General features: G+C 37.9%; 1 protein-coding gene across 5 annotated transcripts in view; it reads right to left on the bottom strand.

Moving 5' to 3' along the window:
* CCNT2 (cyclin T2) overlaps positions 1-23,102 on the bottom strand; it is a 44,264-nt gene extending 21,162 nt beyond the window's left edge. Inside the window, exons 1-3 of one of the 5 annotated variants that reach the window (XM_041739470.1) lie at positions 21,931-22,007; positions 2,459-2,600; positions 1,748-1,914 (exon numbers count right to left, since the gene is read on the bottom strand). Coding sequence is in view for 2 of the 5 variants with exons in the window: in XM_041739468.1 (XP_041595402.1) it covers positions 21,931-22,012; positions 22,840-22,997 (240 nt within the window). In the remaining 3 variants the exon portion in view is untranslated. Of the gene's footprint in view, positions 1-1,747; positions 2,601-21,930; positions 22,013-22,839 lie in introns of those variants that run through there. The other 4 variants (XR_005985441.1, XM_041739468.1, XM_041739469.1 and 1 more) reach the window with 4 other exon arrangements.
* Between the last annotated feature and the right edge of the window lie 285 nt (positions 23,103-23,387).

The following is a 23,387-nucleotide window of genomic DNA, read 5'->3' as shown; positions in this document are numbered from 1 at the left end:
TTGGGATTGAAGTATAAGAACATAACTCTACAAAGATACTAAGAGAAATCAATTTTGACCAATATTTACCCAAAAAGTTAGTTTAATAAACCAAATTAATTGCAGACTCAGAAAATATGCTTATTCTAAATTCAAATAACCTAAGATTACACAGAAGAAATTTCTCATGGGAAGATGATTTCTAAATCTCAAGAGTCAGATTCATTATTTTCTAAGAGATGAACGTCTGAGTCTCACTGTATGGGGCATTATCAATCATTATATAGAAACAATGCCAAAAGAGGGAGGGGAGGAGAGAAAGAGATATAAATCATGCTACATGATTTGGGTAGTTAACATGAAGGGAAATTTTCTGATACAAAAAAGTGGACTCTCTTCTCTTTTAAAATAATTTACAAATAATGCCGAGCCATGAAATTTAACCACTGGATTTTTGGATCTGAAAGGGACCTTCCTAGTCCAACTGCATTTGCTATTGAGTAAATGGAGTAAAAACGACTTCAAGAAATTCTCTTCCTGATGTATACATGTTTAAAACAGACCTAAAATTAAGTGAGTTTGGCTCCGAACAACCAGTAATGTTACCTTAAAAGGACTGAGTAATTTCAACTTGAACTTTCAACTTATTTCCATCTTTTAAAACTAAAATTACAAGGAAAAGATGTAAAAATTGAGAATGCTCAAAAAAGCAACTTCTTAGTTTTCAAAGACTTAGAATAAACTAATGTTATTTTTTACAACAGATTTAGTTATGCAACATCAAAATTAGTTAATATTCTTGAAATACCAGCTAAATAGCAGTCATGCATGGGTTTTTCTGAAAGAGAGAGTACAAGAGAGTGTTCAGTTATTTCTTCCACATACTAAAGATTTCCAATACTGCTACCTACTTCGTTTGATTAATTCCTTTTCTATTTAAAGGCTTACCTCATTCTAAGGAAAATTCCCGAGTCAGACTGAAGCACCCTTCCTTATTCAATAGGAAGCTGCATATTTCTATTATTGTATTTTCACTGTATTCTAACTTCTGGCTTATTAATTTTGTCTGCCCTACCAGTCTAGGAGCAGCTTAAATATAGAGACTGAATTACTCATTCACGTTCCCATTGTCTCCCATTGTGCAGCTGCTGTTCAATATATTTGCCAAATGAATGCTATGTGGATAATCCACATGTAAATATAAAGGCACCGATATTAAATTCAAAGTATTCCAAATCCCACAGTAAAAATCTAAGAGCCAAAACCAAGGTAAGAAATGCAAGAAACAATGAAGATACTCTCAGTTTCCCACAATCTCTCACTTTTTATCTAATTCATGTTTAAGAGGGGAATAGCTGAGCCAGCCATCAAATGCTGGAACTATTTACTAAAGAGTGAAGCAATACAGGCTCAAGTCAAATGCCAAATTAGACTGAACTCAATACTTAAACTTCCTTCCTAACTGCCAGATGATCCAGGATTTCTCTTACTCGTCTACAAAAGATACCTCTAATAGTCTCCAATGAGTTCTTCTTGGTAAAATCTCTTAGGATTCCCAGTCACTGCTTCATTCTCTTCAGACTTTTTGTAAGCCTCAATAATATCAAGAAATACTTTCAAACCACACAGTTTTTCTCCTTACAAGTAGTCTCAATGGAAACAAAGTATGTGTACTAGTGAATGGTTCTAAGATTCTACGAATAATTAAAAAATTAAATGTTCAGAGAGCTAAGCAATGATCTTCAGGGTAGATTCCTGGTTTATTTACCCACACTCCTCACAGAAGTCTTTCTGTTCCCTCTAAATAGGGCTCAATTCTCATCCTCCTCCAGTGCAACACTAATACCCAACACTCTTCCAAAGTTCCTGGTGAAATCCACTAACTCCATTCACATTTCCTCCTCTACAGCCTGCAAACATTTTACTCCATCAGGGCTGTAAAAACAAAACAAAACAAAACACCTTTTTAGATAAATACTTTGCGAATATCCATGTGAGGCTTTAACTTTAAGGATGACTAAGGAAAATAATCAAGCTAGGTACTTCTGCTTTTTTTGTATAGACAGCTGATTTTGTTGTATGACTTATTGAAAGGAAAAGAATTCCAAAAGTTTTAAGTAATGGCTATATTATTAGTTGGTCTGTGGCTTTTAAAGGTTAAGTATGCTTTTGAAGGCAACAAAAATTAGTGAATGTAAACTTGGTTCAGTCAAAGAATTCACACCAATACTGGAATAGATACTTGGTTCAAATGAGCAAACAACTACAAACTGAGATTTAGTTCACTGGGGAGAGGAACCATGCACTATCCATCTTGCGTTCGGTTATCTAATTTAATAAACTTTCTCAAATTACTATAACTAAAGGAAATAAAACTGACTTTTAAATAGTGTCCAGAATTTGTCAGCCTAGCAGATGTACAACTATTTCAAAGGGATATTACATTCTCAAAACAAGACAAATTTCTACAGAAATATACCATACAAATCATGGAGAGGGGGAGGTAGAGGTGATGAAGCCAGCTGTAGCACAGTAGTCAGGCTGCCTCAGTGGAATCCTGGCTCTGTTATCTGACTAGCCTAGGCAAATTACTTATTCTCTTTGTGGCTCAGTTTCCGCATCTGTAAAATGGGAGAAATAGTATCTGCTTGTAAAATTATGATGAAGATTAAATGAATCAATATATGTAAAGCACTTAGAATAGTGCCCCAGAGTAATAGGACTCAAGTATTATCATTACTATGTTGTAAACAACTGTGTATTGCTAATGCTGATCTTATAATTAAAAAGTGATTTAACATGCTTTTAAAAATTCCCTTCTTTCTCGCTCATCATCTTTCTTTCACAGTTAAACGCAATTCTTTAAAGATTCCATGTAATCCTAAGCTGATTCAGATACACTAAAATGGTGACACACATGACTACAATGATTACGCATCAATATTCCTTTTGTCCTTTCTCCCTCCAGTTGTTTTCACTCCCTTCTCTTTTTCTCCCCCTTTGTTTCCATTCCTACCTCTTGAATCTGCTTCTCCATCTTTTCTCCTCCTGCCCATTCCTGGCCACTGTCCCCTTTCTGCTCTTGATGCCCTCACTGCTGACATTCTTCACTCTCCACTGATGGTTTCAACCTTGGTATTTGGAAGCAAGGTCAGTTTGAATTAACAAATGCCTGGGTAATTTCTAAATCACTGATGGTGGCTGTACCAGTCAGCTTCAAATGAATCATTCTGGTCTTTATTCTTTCAGTAATTAATTTTGTGCAAACAGCTTTTGTGTACATCTGTATTTATGAACTAGCCACAGCTGCTTTATCACTCAAGTTTAAATTTCCTAATTCAGAAGAGTCCTAAAAGAAGCAAAGACTTCCATGTCCACCTTCTATTTGCTAATATGTCATCAATAGGCTTATTCTAATCTGTTCTTATGTTTCTTTCATCTTTAGGCCCTACAGGCCAATGAAGCCACTTCTGCCCTGTTCCTTAACTGTCCCCAAATTCCCCCACCCTTAGGACTAGGATAACTATTTTCCTGTGCCTTCAAAAGGCTTCACTAATCAATATACAATTAGTTCTAGTTATCACAGGTCACAACTGGGAAATCACATGCCTAAGGCTATAGTTGAAGAAAAATGGTAATGGCATTACTTTAGAAGATGCTCACAAAGGTCTTAGAATAGGAAAAAGTAAGTATAAACAGTCATAATAAGGGGGTAACAGCCATTCAAAAAAGAAGAAAATAGAATAAGTCAAAATGTTCATTTGTTCGTAACAAAGATCACTAAGCTTGACCATTTAAATTCCAGTACAAGGCTAAGCGGTTTATATCCTTAATTTTGATGCACTGAAAAGACTGACATTCCAGTATTAGAGAAAATGTCACTTCCTCAGTCTGGTATTTGTTGTTTCCCTACACATATAATTATGCATGAGTGTAATGTTGTCAACACTAAATTTATACCGAGAAATAAAAAAGTCTTCAGGTTAGATATTATTTGGGATTTCTAATTACATCTAAAAGAGAGCTGGTGTAATACAGACAGAAAAATACTAGTATTCAGTACTGCTGAAAAGCAGTGATCATTTAAAGAATAAGGCCTGACTTCCATAGAGTAATTACATGATTTTTTAAAAGTATTTAAATGCTTAATGTAACCTGACATTTAAAAATTTATTTAGGGAGCCTATGTTACCATTATGAATCTGTTACAAAAATGAAAAAAATTCAACTTAAAAAGTACATGTAGCATTTTGTACTTAAGCCTCCACTCTCCCTTGTAAGCTCCCCACAGGCCAAGAGTCATAAGATTATTGTGAAACAAGCTGGATAGAATATGTATTCAAATATTCCAAATAAATCTTTAAAAGTTCACTTTCCTTCAGATGGCTTAACAAATAACTAATTTTACATAAGACTTCATATCATGGACAGTATTCCCTAAACTGATCTCAGATTCGCACAATCTTGGCAAAATCTCAACTTTTTTTCTGTAGAAACTGACTTACAATTCCTATGGAAATGCAAGGGACCCAGAATAGCAAAAACAATCTTAAAAAAGAAAAACAGAGTCAGAAGACTTATACTTCCTGATTTCAAAACTTACTACAAAGTTATAGTAATTAAGACCATGTGGTAATAGTATAAGGAAAGACATAAAGATCATAGAATAGAGATTCCAGAAGTAAACATTTAATTTGATGGAGAAAAAAATAATCTTTTCAATAAATGGTATCGAGACAACTGTATATCCACATGCAAAAAAAAAAAAAAAAGGAAGTCAGTCCCCTTTACACCATAAACAAAAACTAATTAAAAATGGTTCATAGACAATAACCAGGGAGGAAATTGAAGCAGTCATCAAAAACCTCCCAAGACACAAGAGTCCAGGGCCAGATGGCTTCCCAGGGGAATTCTATCAAACGTTTAAAGAAGAAACCATACCTATTCTACTAAAGCTGTTTGGAAAGATAGAAAGAGATGGAGTACTTCCAAATTCGTTCTATGAGGCCAGCATCACCTTAATTCCAAAACCAGACAAAGACCCCACCAAAAAGGAGAATTACAGACCAATATTCCTGATGAACATGGATGCAAAAATTCTCAACAAGATACTAGCCAATAGGATCCAACAGTACATTAAGAAAATTATTCACCATGACCAAGTAGGATTTATCCCCGGGACACAAGGCTGGTTCAACACTCGTAAAACAATCAACGTGATTCATCATATCAGCAAGAGAAAAACCAAGAACCATATGATCCTCTCATTAGATGCAGAGAAAGCATTTGACAAAATACAGCATCCATTCCTGATCTTCAGGAGTATTCAGATCTTCAGGAGTAAAACTCTTCAGAGTATAGGGATAGAGGGAACATTCCTCGACATCTTAAAAGCCATCTATGAAAAGCCCACAGCAAATATCATTCTCACTGGGAGCCTTTCCCCTAAGATCAGGAACCAGACAGGGATGTCCACTCTCACCACTGCTATTCAACATAGTTCTGGAAGTCCTCGCCTCAGCAATCAGACAACAAAAAGACATTAGAGGCATTCAAATTGGCAAAGAAGAAGTCAAACTCTCCCTCTTCGCCGATGACATGATACTCTACATAGAAAACCCAAAAGCCTCCACCCCAAGATTGCTAGAACTCATAGAGCAATTTGGTAGCGTGGCAGGATACAAAATCAATGCCCAGAAATCAATGGCATTTCTATACACTAACAATGAGACTGAAGAAAGAGAAATTAAGGAGTCAATTCCATTTACAATTGCACCCAAAAGCATAAGATACCTAGGTATAAACCTAACCAAAGGGGTAAAGGATCTTTACCCTAAAAACTATAGAACACTTCTGAAAGAAATTGAGGAAGACACAAAGAGATGGAAAAATATTCCATGCTCATGGATTGGCAGAATTAATATTGTGAAAATGTCAATGTTACCCAGGGCAATTTACACGTTTAATGCAATCCCTATCAAAATACCATGGACTTTCTTCAGAGAGTCGGAACAAATTATTTTAAGATTTGTGTGGAATCAGAAAAGACCCCAAATAGCCAGGGGAATTTTAAAAAAGAAAACCATATCTGGGGGCATCACAATGCCAGATTTCAGGTTGTACTACAAAGCTGTGGTCATCAAGACAGTGTGGGACTGGCACAAAAACAGACACACAGATCAATGGAACAGAACAGAGAACCCAGAAGTGAACCCTGAACTTTATGGTCAACTAATATTCGATAAAGGAGGAAAGACTATCCATTGGAAGAAAGTCTCTTCAATAAATGGTGCTGGGAAAATTGGACATCCACATGCAGAAGAATGAAACTAGAGCACTCTCTTTCACCATACACAAAGATAAACTCAAAATGGATGAAAGATCTAAATGTGAGACAAGATTCCATCAAAATCCTAGAGGAGAACACAGGCAACACCCCTTTTGAACTCGGCCACAGTAACTTCTTGCAAGATACATCCACGAAGGCAAAAGAAACAAAAGCAAAAATGAACTGTTGGGACTTCATCAAGATAAGAAGCTTTTGCAGCACAGCAAAGGATACAGTCAACAAAACTAAAAGACAACCTTTTCGTTTTCTCCCACAGAATGGGAGAAGATATTTGCAAATGACATATCAGATAAAGGGCTAGTTTCCAAGATCTATAAAGAACTTATTAAACTCAACACCAAAGAAACAAACAATCCAATCATGAAATGGGCAAAAGACGTGAACAGAAATCTCACAGAGGAAGACATGGACATGGCCAACACGCACATGAGAAAATGCTCTGCATCACTTGCCATCAGGGAAATACAAATCAAAACCACCATGAGATACCACCTCACACCAGTGAGAATGGGGAAAATTAACAAGGCAGGAAACAACAAATGTCGGAGAGGATGCGGAGAAAAGGGAACCCTCTTACACTGTTGGTGGGAATGTGAAATGGTGCAGCCACTCTGGAAAACTGTGTGGAGGTTCCTCAAAGAGTTAAAAATAGACCTGCCCTACGACCCAGCAATTGCACTGTTGGGGATTTACCCCAAAGATACAGATGCAATGAAACGCCAGGACACCTGCACCCCGATGTTTCTAGCAGCAATGTCCACAATAGCCAAACTGTGGAAGGAGCCTTGGTGTCCATCGAAAGATGAATGGATAAAGAAGATGTGGTCTATGTATACAATGGAATATTTCTCAGCCATTAGAAACGACAAATACCCACCATTTGCTTCTACGTGGATGGAACTGGAGGGTATTATGCTGAGTGAAGTCAATCGGAGAAGGACAAACATTATATGGTCTCATTCATTTGGGGAATATAAATAATAGTGAAAGGGAATATAAGGGAAGGGAGAAGAAATGTGTGGGAAATATCAGGAAGGGAGACAGAACATAAAGACTCCTAACTCGGGGAAACGAACTAGGGGTGGTGGAAGGGGAGGTGGATAGGGGGTGGGGGTGACTGGGTGACGGGCACTGAGGGGGGCACTTGACGGGATTAGCACTGGGTGTTATTCTGTATGTTGGTAAATTGAACACCAATAGAAAATAAATTTATTATTAAAAAAAATGCCTCATAGACCTAAAACTATAAAACTCTTAGAAGAAAACACATTTTCATGATCAAGCAATGTTTTCTTTGACAGGACATCAAAGTACAAAGGACAGAAGAAAAATCCTAAAAAATGAAACTCATGTTTTATAGATGAAACCATTAGCAAAATGAAAAAGATAACCCATAGAAGGGGAAAAAATATTTGCAAATCCTATATCTGATAAGGGACTGACTGGTATCCAGAATATATGAAAAACTCTCAACAATTTAATAGAGAGACAATGTAATTTAAAAAATGAGAAAGGGGACCCCTGGGTAGCTCAGTGGTTGAGCATCTGCTTTCGGCTCACGGCATGATCCTGGAGTTCTGGGATCAAGTCCCACATCTGGCTCCCTGCATGGAGCCTGCTTCTCCCTTTGCTTGTGTTTCTGCCTCTTTCTGTGTCTCTGATGAATAAATAAAATCTTAAAGAAAAAGAAAAATAAAAAATGAGAAAGGTAGAGGGGCTCTAGGGTGGGTCAGTCAGTTAAGCATCCAACCTGATCTCAGGGTCATGAGTTCAAGTTCTGTCTGGCATGTAGCCTATTTTTTTTCCCCCAAGGGACAGAGATAAACATTTCTCCAAAGAAGTTACTACAAATGGCCAATAAACACATGAAAAGATGCTTAATAACACTAGTCATTATGGAAATACAAATCAAAGCCACAAGACAATACTTTATACTCCTAAGGATGCCCATAAAATGGTTACAATAATTTTTTTTACAATAATAATTTTAAAAAGACATACAGAAATTAACAAATGGCAAATATGTGGAGAAAGCAGAACCCTTAAAACACTGCTTGTTGGGAGGGTAAAACGGTACAGCTATTTTGGAAAACTGTGGTTAACTCCTCAAAATGTTTTTTAAAAAGCTTTCCAAGAGGGATGCCTGGGTGGTTCAGCAGTTGAGCATCTGCCTTTGGTTCAGGTGGTGATCCTGGGATCCGGGATCAAGTTCTGCATTGGGCTCCCTGCAGGGAGCCTGCTTCTCCCTCCACCTGTGTCTCTCATGAATAAAATAAATAAAATCTCAAAACAAACAAAGCTTTCCAAGATTACTGAGGTCTAGAGTTACTATACAACCCAGCTATTCCACTCCTAGGTATATACCCAAGAGAAACAAAAATCTAAGTCCACACAAAAACTTGTGCAGGAATGTTCACAGCAGCACTATTCACAATAGCCAAAAAGTGGGAAATACCCCAAATGTTTATCAATTGATAGATAAGATGAGGTATAGCCACATGATGGATGGAATGTTGTTTAAGCAGGAAAAAGGAATGAAGCATTGATGCATGCTACACCACGGATGGATCTTGCAAACACTATGATAAACGAAAGACCACATTACATAATTGCATTTACATGCAATGTATAAAAAAGCAAATCTGTTGAGAGACAGAGAAAGGCTGAATATATCTGAAAGGGGGAGAGAAATCAGTGAACTGCTAATTAGTACAGTTTCTTTTTTGGGGCGACGAGATTATTATAAACTTAGATTGTGATGATAGCTGTACAACTCTATAAATATACCCATTAAGTTGTGCATTCTGAATAGGTGAATTTTAGGGTCCATGAATTATCTCAATAAAGCTTTTATTTATACATATATTTTGAAGATTTTATCCATTTATTCATGAGAGACAGAGAGAGAGAGGCAAAGACATAGGCAGAGGAAGAAGCAGGTTCCTCACAGGCAGCCTGATGTGGGACTTGATCCCTGGGCTCAGGATCATGCCCAGAGTCAAAGGCAGATGCTCAACCACTGAGCCACTGGGTGTGTCCCTAAAGCCTTTTAAAAATTTAAAAAATTTATTTTTAAAAGATTTTATTTATTTATTCATGAGAGACACAGAGAAAGGCAGAGACATAGGCAGAGGGAGAAGAAGCAGGCTCTATGCAGGAGCCCAATGCAGGACTCGATCCTGAAACTCCAGGATCACGTCCTGAGCCGAAGGCAGACGCTCAACCACTGAGCTACCAAAGCGTCCCTAAAGCTTTTTTTCAAAAATAAGCTTAAGTCGAAGACATCCCCCTTTAAATTATTTCCAACAAGGAAATTTCTAGGAAACCAAAAAGTTAATCATAGTACAACCAAACACTGGTAAATGACATTCATGTTAACCCTGTATCACTTTATAGCATATTTGTTAATTTAAAAGTAAAATCAGGGATCCCTGGGTGGCGCAGCGGTTTGGCGCCTGCCTTTGGCCCGGGGCGCGATCCTGGAGACCCGGGATCGAATCCCACGTCGGGCTCCCGGTGCATGGAGCCTGCTTCTCCCTCTGCCTGTGTCTCTGCCTCTCTCTCTCTCTCTGTGACTATCATAAATAAATAAAAATTTAAAAAAAATAAAAATAAAAAAAATAAAAGTAAAATCATGTGTCTGTTTAGAAGGTATACTAAAAATCATTTCTTAAACATTTAACTTAAAAAAAAAAAGATTTTATTTATTTGAAAGAGAATGAGAGAGTGAGCACAAGCGGAGAGGGGCAGAGGGAGAGGTAGACTCTCCACTGAGAGGAGCTCAATTGTAGGACTTGATCCCAAGATTTGGATCATGACCTGAGCTGAAGGCAGACACTCTGAGCCACCCAGGTACCCACAACATTGAACTTTGACATTAAAATTATGTAATTATTTCAGAAAACATTTAACAAAAATAATCTGAACAGATGTTAAAGTCTACATAAAGTGAACCATACTGTTAATTCAAACAGCTACTCCTATTAGTCATTCTAAACAGATATTACTGAGGTAGAGCAATACAAACAATCTAAAAATTCTAAGGATGTGTGGAGCTTATAAAAATTCACTTATCTTTTCTGAATCAATGTACCATTTAGAGTACCCCCCAAAACCTCACAACTTCCTTTCCTTACTCAAAGCTATTTTTTTCCAAAGGATGAAACTACAACAATCTCATGATCTCAAGATTTTTGAGAAAAGAAGCATCATCATTGTTTCAACTTCTGAACGAGGCCTCTATTTAAAATTAGCTTGAATGTGCAAATTTCTTCATAGAATAAATTACTACAGTGTGAATTCCCAAAGTAATCTTCTTGACAGATAAAAACGTCTATATTTTTCATTAGTTAACTGGTTTTACTTTTGGGTTTATAGCCCAAATCAACATTGTCAAATAGAAATGTAATGTGAGCCACGAATGTAATTAAAAATTTCCCAGGAACTATGTTAACAGTAAAGAAATGAAATTAACCACGTCTAGTTGGTGGCTGTATGATTGGTAGAGGTTTAAACCCACAATTCGCATTCTGAAGAAAAAACATTATCAAAATGATATGAAATAGACAGAAATATATTAAATGTACATAGGCTATTTTGTGATGCCAAATTGATTACTGTTCCTAGTCACTCCCACAGTAGAAAGACAATTTTTTTCCTCTTTTACAAGAATGTAAGTTCCTTAGGAAAAATACTGTTATTTAAAAATTCATTCCTTCTTTGCACACTGTCACATAACATGCATCAATGTTTGTGGAATAACTTGTCACGTAAACACAGAGTATCATATAACAAAGTAAAAGTCATTAAAGTTGTAATACTTAAACATTTTAATGCTCAATAAGCAGGTGAACTTTTACAGTCCTCATTTTTTTTATATCAGACTCAAATAATTTAAAGAGGAACTTCATTTTACATGCTTTCTCATAAATCCGAACATATATGGAATACTTAACAGCCTTATATCTAGAGCTGTAATTTAGTTAAGAATAAAATTTTAAATTTATGTCCCAAACTACTTGTAGAGTGGGTAAGATTTCGATCATTTCCTCCATTGTGGAGTATATAGCAATTTGATTTTCCCTTAAAAAAATTACAATACCCAGTTTTAACCACTAAAAACATCTTCAGAATTCCTGTTCTGCCTTCAAAGTTCATTTATAAACTATGTGGTCTTTACACAGAGACCTCTATGTTTTAGCTAATGCAAAAACTCAATGCCTATCTGTTAATGTAAAAATCTGCTCTATGGTTCTAATGTAAACATAATTGGTTTAGATATACTACATTACCTAACTGTATAAAATGCTTTCTTATTTCTGAGACAAATGATCTAAAGCTACCACAGAAATATATGAACTATCAAAACTGACATAAAATGCGTGTGTGTGTGCGTGTGTAGAAAAGATTTGATTTGAACCTTTTACAATCATCTAATTTGGGAGGGAGGAAGAAGCTACCTCACAAAGAATTTATAAAGACTTCTATAACATACAGCCCAATACACTACATCAGACAACGTCCCTGTAATTAGTCAGAGTGCCATGTTTCAAAATAACATTGAAGTTTTGTGGGAGAACTTTCTAGAGTTCTTTTCAGAATTAATTTACAAAAAAACAATCAAGAATATCACATATACTTTTTAGGTCTATTGATAAAGTGTCTCTAGATGGGTCACGTTTCTTTTTTTTTTTTAAAGATTTTATTTATTCATTCATGACACACACACACAGAAGTGGAGGCAGAGGCAGAGGGAGAAGCAGGCTCCATGCAGGGAGTCCAATGTGGGACTGGATCCTGGGATCACGCCCTGAGCTTAAAGACGCTCAACTGCTGAGCCACCCAGGTGTCCCGGATCATGTTCCTTCTTTAACAGAAAGAAGTTCAAGTGACTTAATTATCCTTAAAAAAAAATATCTTTATCTTCTTAGAAGGACTTCAACCTATAAAGGGGAGTTGTCTCCTCAACAATGTGGGGGTTGGTAATGCCACTCCCCCCAACAATACACATGTAACTTTTGACTCTCCCAAAACTTTACTAGTAGCCTACTGCTGCCTGGAAGTCTTACTGGTAACATAGTCAACATACTAAGTGTATGCATTATATACTGTAGTCTCACAATACCTCATTTTTCTCAAATTTTTAGTATTTCTAGGCTATGTGGTTTGTCACTGAGGTTTTTTTTTTCCACATTGCTGCAATCTCCAAAAATTTTCCCAATATATTTATTGAAAAAAAAATCTGTGTATAAATGGATCCATGGAGTTCAAACCCAAGGGTCAACTGTACATTTAGATGACAGTCTACTTCCATTTGGGAATTAGTGTATCTTCTCTTAAAGTGACCAAGAATTACCTTTCAAAGTCTTATTTGAAGACTCTGAGAAGATAGTGGCAGAGGTGGTAATCAAATCCCCATAGTAAAGCAGAGTAACAAGGAAACAAAAGGAAAAGCCCATGGATATTTATAACCAAACTACCTGGCAAATACAAATAGGTTAAGGACAAAACTGGCAAATATGTAGCCACAATACCTACCCAGTAACAGCATCTATGCAACAAGAAGCAAAGGAAAGTGATGGGGCATTTGCTGGACTTGATAAAAGAGCCCCAAAATAGACCACAGACATCAACTGGAAATCATGGTGTGACAATTGGGAACAGTAGCTGAATTTGAGAGGAATTTTGTCAAGTCCAATTTTATCCAGAGGCCTAGAGTAGGGCTTAAGGGGTTGAAGCTAACTTCTACATACTTTTCAAATTGATCTTCTAAGGTTCTTTTCCAGAACTCCACACTGAAGAGAAACTTTTGAGAACCAAAGCAGAATTGGCAGGATAGGAAGAAGACAAAGAGAAGATAAAAATGAGGGAGGGGAACACAGCCAGGGAACCTCAGAAGGCAAGCTATTATTTCTGTATATGTAATTGAAAAGTATTAAGGCCATACAAAGATACTGTAAGAAAAAATGGAAGAGTTAACCCTAAGCAACAAAATCACACTAGAAAGAATTGCTCCAAAAAAAAAATAAAATAAAAAAATAAAAACAAAACAAAAAAAACAACAAATGGTATTGGGAAAATTGGATATCCATATGTAAAAGAATGAAATCATACCCTTAGCTCTTACCATATACAAAAATGAAATCACAATGTATTGGTGACCTAAATAATAAGAACTGAACTTATAAAATTCTTAGAAGAAAACGAGAAAAGCTCCATGATGGGTTTGACAGTTTCTTGGAAATGACACCAAAAGCACAAGGAAAAAATAGGTAGACTGGGTTTTATTAAAATCAAAAACTTTTGTGCATCAAAAAAGTGAAAAGACAGACCATGGAATGAAAGAAAATATTTGCACATCACGTATTTGATAAAGAGAGTAATATCCAGAATATATAAGAAACTCCTATAACTTAAGAAAAAAAAAAAAACAATAAAAAAATAGATGAAAGACTGGTTAGACATTTCCCCAAAGAAAATATACCAATTGCCAGTAACTACATGAAAAGATGCTAAACCTATTACTAGTCATCAGAGAAAGGCAAATTAAAACTACGAGTTACCACCTTCACATTCACTAGGATGGCTATTATCAGAAAACCAGAAAGAGCAAGTGTTGGTGAGCACACGGAGAACTTGGAACCCTTGTGTGATGCTAATGCAAATATAAGATACTACTATTGCTGTGGAAAACAGTATGGTAATTCCTCAAAAAAAAAAAAAAATTAAACATGGAATCACAGTGTGATCCAGTAATTTCACTTTTGGGTATACTGAAGAGTTGAAAGCAAGGACTTAAGCAGATTTTTGTAAACTCACTTTCACAGCAGTATTATTTGGCAATAACCAAAAGATAAAAGGAATCCAACTGTGGTTCATACATAGAATGGAGTAACATTCAGCCTTAAAAAGGAAATTCTGACACATATTACAATATGGATGAATCTTGAAAACATTATGCTAAGTGAAATAAAACACATATACAAAAAGGACAAATATTGTACAATTCCACTTAAATGAAAATCATAGGTTAAATAGAATGGTGGTTATACCCGGGGCTGAAGAAGGGGAGAATGTGGAGTTTGTTTAATGAGCAGAATTTCAATTTGAAAAAGTAAAAAAGTACTAGAAATAGATAGTGGTGATATTTGCACAACAATGCGAATGCACTTAATGCCACTGAATTGTACTCTTAAATATGGTTAAAATGATAAATTTCAACGTTATGTATATTTTACTACAATAAAAAAATTAAAACAGTAACACACCTCCAAGAGACACTAAGGATTCAAAACACAAAAGTAAAAAAGATATGAAGTCACATATTGAAAGATCACATCACACACCTGAGTATATATAAACCCAGAACAACATCATGATATACTGTAGTAAAATTACTGGATTATAAAGGAAAAAAAAAGTCCTTTGGCCCTAAGAAAACTAGATCACTACTAGTAGTAGTGCTTTATGCCAGGAAAAAAAGGTGTTATATATTTAAGATACCTAAAAAAAGAGTGTGAGCCAAGAATTTTATACACAGCAAAACTGACCTTGAGTATAAAGGTCACAAATAAACTATTATCAACATGCAAAGATTCAGAGAATATTTTCATGATCTTCAAGAGAACTTCAATCAAAATAACTAGGGACTTCAACAGAAGCACTGGTAGTGAACAAAAATAGTTACTTGTAGAACTAAGATTAAGGATTAAAAGGGAGTTTTTTTTAAAATTTTTATTTATTTATGATAGTCACACAGAAAGAGAGAAAGAGAGAGAGAGAGAGAGAGAGAGAGAAAGAGAGAGGCAGAGACATAGGCAGAGGGAGAAGCAGGCTCCATGCACCGGGAGCCCGACGTGGGATTCAATCCCGGGTCTCCAGGATCGCGCCCTGGGCCAAAGGGAGGCGCTAAATCGCTGCGCCACCCAGGGATCCCAAAAGGGAGTGTTTTGAGATAGTTATTTAAGATAACTTAGCCGGTCCGACTTTAAAAACCAGGGGTGTGGGGCATCTGGGTGGCTCAGTGATTGAGTCTGCCTTTGGCTCAGGTTGTGATCCCGGGGTCCTGGGACTGAGCCCCTCATCAGGCTCCCTGTGGATGTCTCTCTCTGCCTATGTCTCTGCCTCTCTCTCTGTGTCTCTCATGAATAAACGAATAAAATCTTTAAAAAATAAATAAAAAATGAAAAACTAGGGGTGAAAGGAGATAGCAAAACAAAAACATTTTATTGTTCTCAGTAATTATACTGGTAGTGATAGTACTGCTCTTCTAAGACTGGTGTAATGTGGGGTTAAGTTAATGAGTGACGATGGGTAAATTCTCTAATCCCACATTCTTAAGAGCTACAATTTTGGTGTGAAAGGTTATAGGAATGCACCACAGTAGAGGTTAAGTAAAAAATGCTGTTGCTATCTTGAATCAGCGAACTATTCAAATATTTAAAGTATACATTAAAAAAAATCTGGTTGGGACGCCTGGGTGGCTCAGTGATTGAACATCTGCCTTTGGCTCAGGGTGTGATCATGGAGTCTCAGGATCGAGTCCTGGGCTTCCTGCATGGAGCCTGCTTCTCCCTCTGCCTCTTTGTCTCTGCCTCTCTCTCTCTCTCTCTCTCTCTCTCTGTGTGTGTCTCTCATGAATAAATAAATAAGTAAAATCTTTTTTTTTTTTTTTTTTTTATTTTTTATTTTTTTTTATTTATTTTTTTTTTTAAATAAGTAAAATCTTTAAAAAAAAATCTGGCTAATATATACTTCATATCACACATTTAACATGTAAATGAATAATAAACATTGAATATATCCTGTACATAGTAAATATATATTTGCCATACTATATATTTTCGCACTGTTCATTGCAGATGCCTAGAAATAAGACCAACAAAGTAACAATGCATATCTCTAGTGTCTAGCTCATGTTTTTGAAATACCAATTCCTACTAAAAGAAAGTTTTCTTAAATGGCCATTCCAGGTGTGGAGAAGAGAACTTAGAAAGATGAGCCTGGAACACCTTGCTGTAACAGATAGTGAGGAAGCTATCCAAGATTATTGGGGTACAGTTACTATATAGTCTGGCAATTCTACTTCTGCATCCAAGAGAAAAACCAAAACAAATGCCCACTCAGAAACTTACAAATAAATGTTCACAGGAGCAGTATAATAGCCAAAAAGTAGAAACAACTCAAATGGCCATCAACTGATGAATGAATATATAAAGTGTGGTATAACGGTAGTCCACAAGAAAAATATACTGATATAAACTATAGCAGATAAATGTTAGCAACATTATGCAGTAAAGAGGTCAGTCACAAAGTACCATATATTGTATGATTCCACTTACAGGAAACGTCCAGAATAGGGTGGGGGGAAGAATGGGAGGAGATGGCCAAAGGGCGTAGGGATTCTTCCTAGGGTAATGAAAATTTCTAAAATTGACACACAACTTTGTGAATACACTTAAAAAACCCCACTACACTGCATACTTTCAACAGATGAAATGTATATGAATATTTCAACAAAGGCGGTAAATGTAGGGTGAGAATCATGTATTCATCCTGCCTTTCTCCTATGAGATACAACCCGGTATCTAAGTGTAGATGAATCACAGTGTTGCATTATAAAAATATTCCAATTAATAAGTGAAGGAATGATAGAGTACCACAACGAAGGAAAGGGATCTAGGCATTGAATATCAATTAACAGGTACTAACATCATACAGCGACAAGACATCATGTGTCTAATTAGGTGTCTCACACCTGTAGTCTTGCCAAAGGGATCTAACCTGAGTCTGATGAAATTTCTAGATCCAACTGGCAATTTGCAGGGAATTCAAGAACAAAAGAACATGATAAACTGCAACATTAGTAGACAATCAGCAATGTCCTTGGTTCCTCAACAGATAAAACGTGTAAGTGTAAGAAAGGGTTGGAGGAATAACTTGTATATTGAGAGACTTAAAAGACTAGCCAAATTTTTATTAACGGGCAAAACTAAACTGTGGCACGTAGGAATGCGGGATTGGGTGGTAAAACTACACAGAAACCGAAGAAACGGATTACTATAAAAAGGACATAGGTTGTTTTGTGAGGGAGGAAAGGGGCTGACCCAAGGATGGGGCACATGGTAAAGTTCTCTTTCTTGAGTCGTGGTTGGTTACAAGGTTTGCCTTATAATAACTCACTAAGTTATATACTTGGTGGTTTTATGTTTGTGTTGTATTTTACAATGACCGCCCCTTCACTTCATAAATGTACAGTTATGCTCTAGCAATAAAAGACACCAAATAGATGGACTGCAATAGGATGTGAACAGGACCCAGAGAACAAGAGAGAGAGAAACTTAGAAGTCAAAGAGTGGAGTTATCTTGGGAATGCTTCATGAAGAGCTGAAACTGCACCTGTCTTAAAACCTGTCAGATCACTGTCACATGAAAAACGATGAGACTGCACAATCTGGAAAAAGAGTGATGCACAATGCATAGATACTAAGACTGAGCTATGTCTAAAAGGGGAATTTGGAGCCCAATTCAAAAGAGGACTTCTAACAACTGTAAGCCAAACCAAAACAAACTTTTTTTTGTGCAGAAAAAGATATATACATATAGGCTTGCCAAAGCAAAAGTATTTCTGAAAAGGCACACAAAAACTGTTAACAGCACAGGTTCTAGGGCAGTGGGTTTTACACATTCAAGTTGGAGGGAGATTGATGATATCCCTCTTTCAACCATTTTCATTTACCATATGCCTATATTAGTTACCAAAAATAAAACATTTAAAGCTTGTCTATGTGGAGAGAATGTGTATGTGGAGAAAAATGTACAAGGATTTACTCAACAGACCTGTGAACAATAAGATCTGATCCATCGTATTGACAAAGAGCTGCTACACTATCTACTTTAGGTGAAGTAATGATGACACAACAGTGAGTAAAACCAAAAAAGAAACAAACAAAACCCTGTCCTTACATCGTTTACGTTCTAGTCTGAATGTTGTTTTGGGGGACATTTTTACATTTAACTTCATTTACATTACTACATTTGAGAGAAATTTAGGGCTTACACAATAAAAATATAAACAAAATCCTTTAGCTAACCAATGTTTTTCACAAGAGGCAATCATGTATGACAATTTTAGCATAAATAAGCACAATTAGTGTAAACTGGATAAAATCTACTTTTAAAAAAGTCTTGAATAAATTTCTTTTGCAAAGACTATTCTTAACAATTATATTGGTAGATGCCATATTATCAAAGAACTGGGGATCCCTGGGTGGCTCAGCAGTTTGGTGCCTGCCTTCGGCCCAGGGCCTGATCCTGGAGACCCGGGATCGAGTCCCACGTCGGGCTCCCTACATGGAGCCTGCTTCTTCTCCCTCTGCCTGTGTCTCTGCCTCTCTCTCTGGGTCTTTCATGAATACATAAATAAAATCTTAAAAAAAAAAAAAAAAAAAAGAACAGAGACTATGGGCATTTCTGTAGATAGATACAAGAACAGCTTTCCTCATTTAAGTCTTTCTAGGGGAAGAAAGGAATGCGAATTTTCAAAAGACATCTACTAGCCAATAGTCAAGTCAAATGAGAAAGAGTAGAGAGACTGTAAGCAAAAAGTGGTAATCAAATTTTAGTCCAAGCAAAAATACAAGTTTGGTTATGTACAGTAGCTGACTAATAATTGTAACTTAGATGTATAAAACAAAATGTAAATATGACTTAGATGATGCATTCTTAAAATTATAGTCATTCCTTAAAATCATCAGTCCTAAATATTGTCCTTAACTGTGTACTCTTGGAACCTTAGCATAAATACAATATATTAAATAAGAACTACAATACATTTAAATCTGGAATATTCTTATACAGCTGCCGCTCAAAAAGAGGCAATGGGACTAAGGAAACTTAAGAGAAGATTAAAATGACCATGTGATTTTGAGAAGTGCTATGAGAATAGACCGTGACCACCAAAACCAGAAAACAGTATGCTCTTTACAACCTGATCTTAAGAGAATTCATTAGAATTGGAATTAATATAAGAAAAAAATGCATCATGAACTTGACTAACCAAATTAATGAACAGAGTTTCTAAGAGAAACTGGGTCAATATTTATTCTAAGACTGACACTAAAGAGGACGTCTTCCCACAGTATATAACTTGGGGAGGCATTGTTGGCACCAGGGCTTTTATTCTTTACTAGATTTATCTGGAGTTTGATGCTGCAAGGCCATTCTTTAATTACTAACCCCAATTACATAAACCTCACTGCATCCAGTGAGCAAAGGGTAGACTTATCTCGGTTTATATAAAAGTCATTTACTGCTGTTAGTGATCCAACCCTCCAAGAGATAATCACAGTAAAACTCAACGATAAAAGACTGTTTCTGGGTTACCAACACATCTTGACACTGATTTTATTCTTAAACAGTAGCACTTAAATTTTAGGGGGTATTTTACTTTTAATCAACGTGGGAAAATACAATGAACCCACATAAACATTAAACATTTTAATATAATTACGCATGGCATTTATTATAAAGCTAGATATAGTTTCTTACTAGCATCTTAAAATTTAAGCTTGTTAGGGTTTAATTTGCTGAATGGTGTTCAGTTTACTTTGTGGTAAAATACATGCTCTTTGTAGTTTACTATGACATTCCATTATAAACCTACAAGAAAAATTTTCCCAATGATGTGGGGAAGTATGAATTTAAAAGTGACTCACATTCAATTTGAGACCACCCCCTTCACCCTAAAAGAATAGGGAAAAAAAAAAAAGATAAAAGAGTGAGGCTGTGCAATTGATGCAAGTGCACCAATACAAATATTAAAACCACTTTTGATAAAATAGCAAAGGAAAAAGACAACAGTTAGATATGAAGGGTGCAATGTTACTTTTTCAAATAGAAATTAACATCAGCTTTCAATTATCCTGTTAGTAACACTTTAATGTAAAATGCTGAAGTTTACCTTCGTACATTTTTAAGACATTAAACGGGGTTATAAAAATACTTTGGTTTTTTATTGAATGATGGCATTTAATTAGTGAAAGAATGCAAGTGACCTGGACTTCACTAGTCAATTTAAAGTTAAAGCTGTGAATTTTGGCTATAAGCAAGATCTGTTTTAAAGCACACCACCTAGGCCATAGAGACAAATTATGAAAGAGGGAGGGTTCAAAAAGAGAAGTATAGTCTTGTGATGAGATCATTTACTGGAGGTAGAAAAGTAAGCCTGTTTGAGCAGATGGGACATCTGTAGCCACATCAAAATTCTCCAGAACTATTTTGACTTGTGATTTCTACCAGCATTATCCAAGGCTACTTAAGGAAAGTCACATTTATATTAGTATTGGTTAGTTTACAACTGCCTTTGGAGCCAATTTATATAAAAATATATTTCTCTCAATCTAAATATTATTGTCAAAGGGGCTTCCTCTCTCTTCCATAACACTATCACTGACCTTCTAAGTGCGCAAGAAATAACTAGGAAAATGGAAACGGAACAAGAATCCTGTAGCTTTAAATGAGAAAGAGAAGAAAAGGAGGCTGCAGGAAACCAAAACATCTTATGATCAGAAGAGATTAAAATAGGAATCAATCTAAGCTACGAAGCTGGTCCTTACAATTAGAAAAAAATATTTTAAGGACCTTTTCAAAGACTGTTTTCTTAGCAAAAAGGTCCTAATGACCATCTACAAATAGCATAAAGTCTTCCTTCCACGGTCCATTTTTTTTTCTACACACACCTTTCAGAATAGCATTCTAAAAACAGCTGTGATAAAAAAAGAGCAAAAAAGATAGCGACAATTACAACAGACTTAAATGTTTCTATATGGGCAATTTTCTGTTAACAGATGCAACAAGGTATGTATGTTACTCTGAGAAGCACAGACACCAAACTCATACCTTTCACAACGTAAAATAAAAAATTCAACTAAATGGTATTAACTCAATTCTTCCAGATTTACAAGTTACGTTCTTTAGTCTTGGAGGATAAGTTTTACTTCAAAACTGATTACACACGTGCACACCTCTTAAACTGTATGTCTGAAGTAATAACTTTATGTCTAAGTCACCAAAAAATAGAAGCAGACAACTAATGCTGTGATAAATAGGAACGCTGACACCTTGAGAAACTGCTAGCAAACGAGGTATTTCTGCTAGACATTTAACTTTCAAAGGGTCATTTAAAAACAATGTTACAATTAAGCCCAAATCACAGTATTTGAAACAGAGGAGTCCAACGCATTTAACATGTACAACAGAATAACTAGGCCAAAATACAATGCCCGTTACTATCTGAACTTACTCAAAAGTATAAAATTTAAACGAATACCGATTAACAGCTCTTTGAGTAAATAAACGTTTATTATCTTTTATTAGCTCAAAAACCTGGCAAAGCCTCACACAGTGCCCCGCAGCTTGTCATCATTAAAAAAACAAACCAGAAATATTTTGCATTTCAAGCAAAATGCTTTTCACGCGGTTTACCTCCACTATTAATTTGGAGCACTAAATCCAACAGTAAAACCCACGACCAACTTTTCTGTGCGTATCCGTTTACCTCAACACTTGGCTATGGTAAACACAAACAATAAAAGGGTACTTACATTTCTATTGAATTTGGTGAAAGAATGGTGCATATAGAACCTGTGCATATAAACAATCGCAGTGTTTATTGTAAGCTGAGAGCTGGAACGTAACATTTAGGAAACATCCGAGAAAAAAAAAACCAAGATCCCATTTCCGAAAACGATTCTGATGGAAAATTCCCGATCTACGGTGTTTTTCCAACGCTTACCCTTCGCTCCGAACCAACCCCAACACTATATACACAAAAAACAAAACCCCGCGAGGGGGGAGGCGGGGTGGGGATGGTGGTGGGGGTGGTAGGCTCGACGCCAACAGCAACACTCAGCGCTGAGCCTTTCACTCCAATATTGCTATTAAGCAAGCCCGGGAAGGACTTCTCAATGGCTGTGACTGAGGAAACTCCACATCAGACAGTTGAAACGCGCGCGCGCACAGAACCACGCCGAGAACATAAAGACCTCCAGGGAGCTCCCAAGGTACGAGACCCGCCATCACACCGGCGCGGCGAGGCGCGGCCGCGGAGGACGCTCGAGCCCCGCGGCCCGCCTGCCCTCCTGCCTCTCCACCCCTCCTCCTCCGACCACGGGCGGCCACCCCTTCCCTGCGAGGATCCCCGAGACTCCGCTCGGCCGCCGCGCCGCTCCCCTCCCCCGCCGCCGCCACGCGCGGCCCCAAACAGATTACACAACGCCGCCTCCCGGCCCGCGTTCCCGGGCTGCTCTCCTCGCCTCCTTCCCCGGCCGCCTGCGGCCTCCCGAGCCCGAGCCCGAGCCCGCGCCCGCCTTTCCCCCACGGCGAGCCCGGGGCCCTGCAGAGCGGGGCCGAGGCGGTGGCGCCATGTTCGCGGGGCGGCAGGCCCGGCAGCCGGCGAACAGCGAGGGGGAACAGGGCGTGAGCGGCGGAGGCCCGGGAACAGGAAAGGATACACATTGAGACGCTGTCCCATGTCCTGGATGAGGTTGGCCGCCTGCTGGCGGTACGAGAGCTCCTTATCCGCCTCCACTCCGCAGCGGCGGCTCGGCGTGTTCTCCAGCTGTTCCCGAGTAAAGAACCAGCGAGAAGAAGCTCCACGGCCCGACGCCATGACACTTCCTCCTCCGCCCGCTCCCTCGCCCGCCCCCCTCCCCTCCCGGCTCGCGGACTCCCCGCCAAGGCCGCGCGACCCCGCCCCACTCCGCTCGCCGTAGGCCACGCGCCGCCCCTTTTCGCCCCCGGCGCGGCCCGTGCGCGTGCGCGGGGGGCCGCCCTACCGCCTCGCCCTCGTCTTTTGCTTTCTTTTTCCTGTCCCCGGCCTCGCTCTCACGCTCGGGACCACAATGCCCCGCGCCGCCTGTCATTCGGAGGCGCCCGAAGGTGGGGGTCGGCCGGGAAGGAAGAGGTCGGCGCGGTGCATGCCGGGCGCAGGGCTGGCGGAGCGACGCGGGGGGAGGCGAGCGGCGCGGGGGCCGGCGGGAGGTCGCGGCGGGAGGCCGGC

Source organism: Vulpes lagopus, chromosome 24 (assembly GCF_018345385.1).
Source record: "Vulpes lagopus strain Blue_001 chromosome 24, ASM1834538v1, whole genome shotgun sequence".
Taxonomy (NCBI): Eukaryota; Metazoa; Chordata; class Mammalia; order Carnivora; family Canidae; genus Vulpes; species Vulpes lagopus.
Note: the sequence above shows the minus strand (reverse complement) of the source record. Positions and strands in the feature narration are given on the sequence as shown.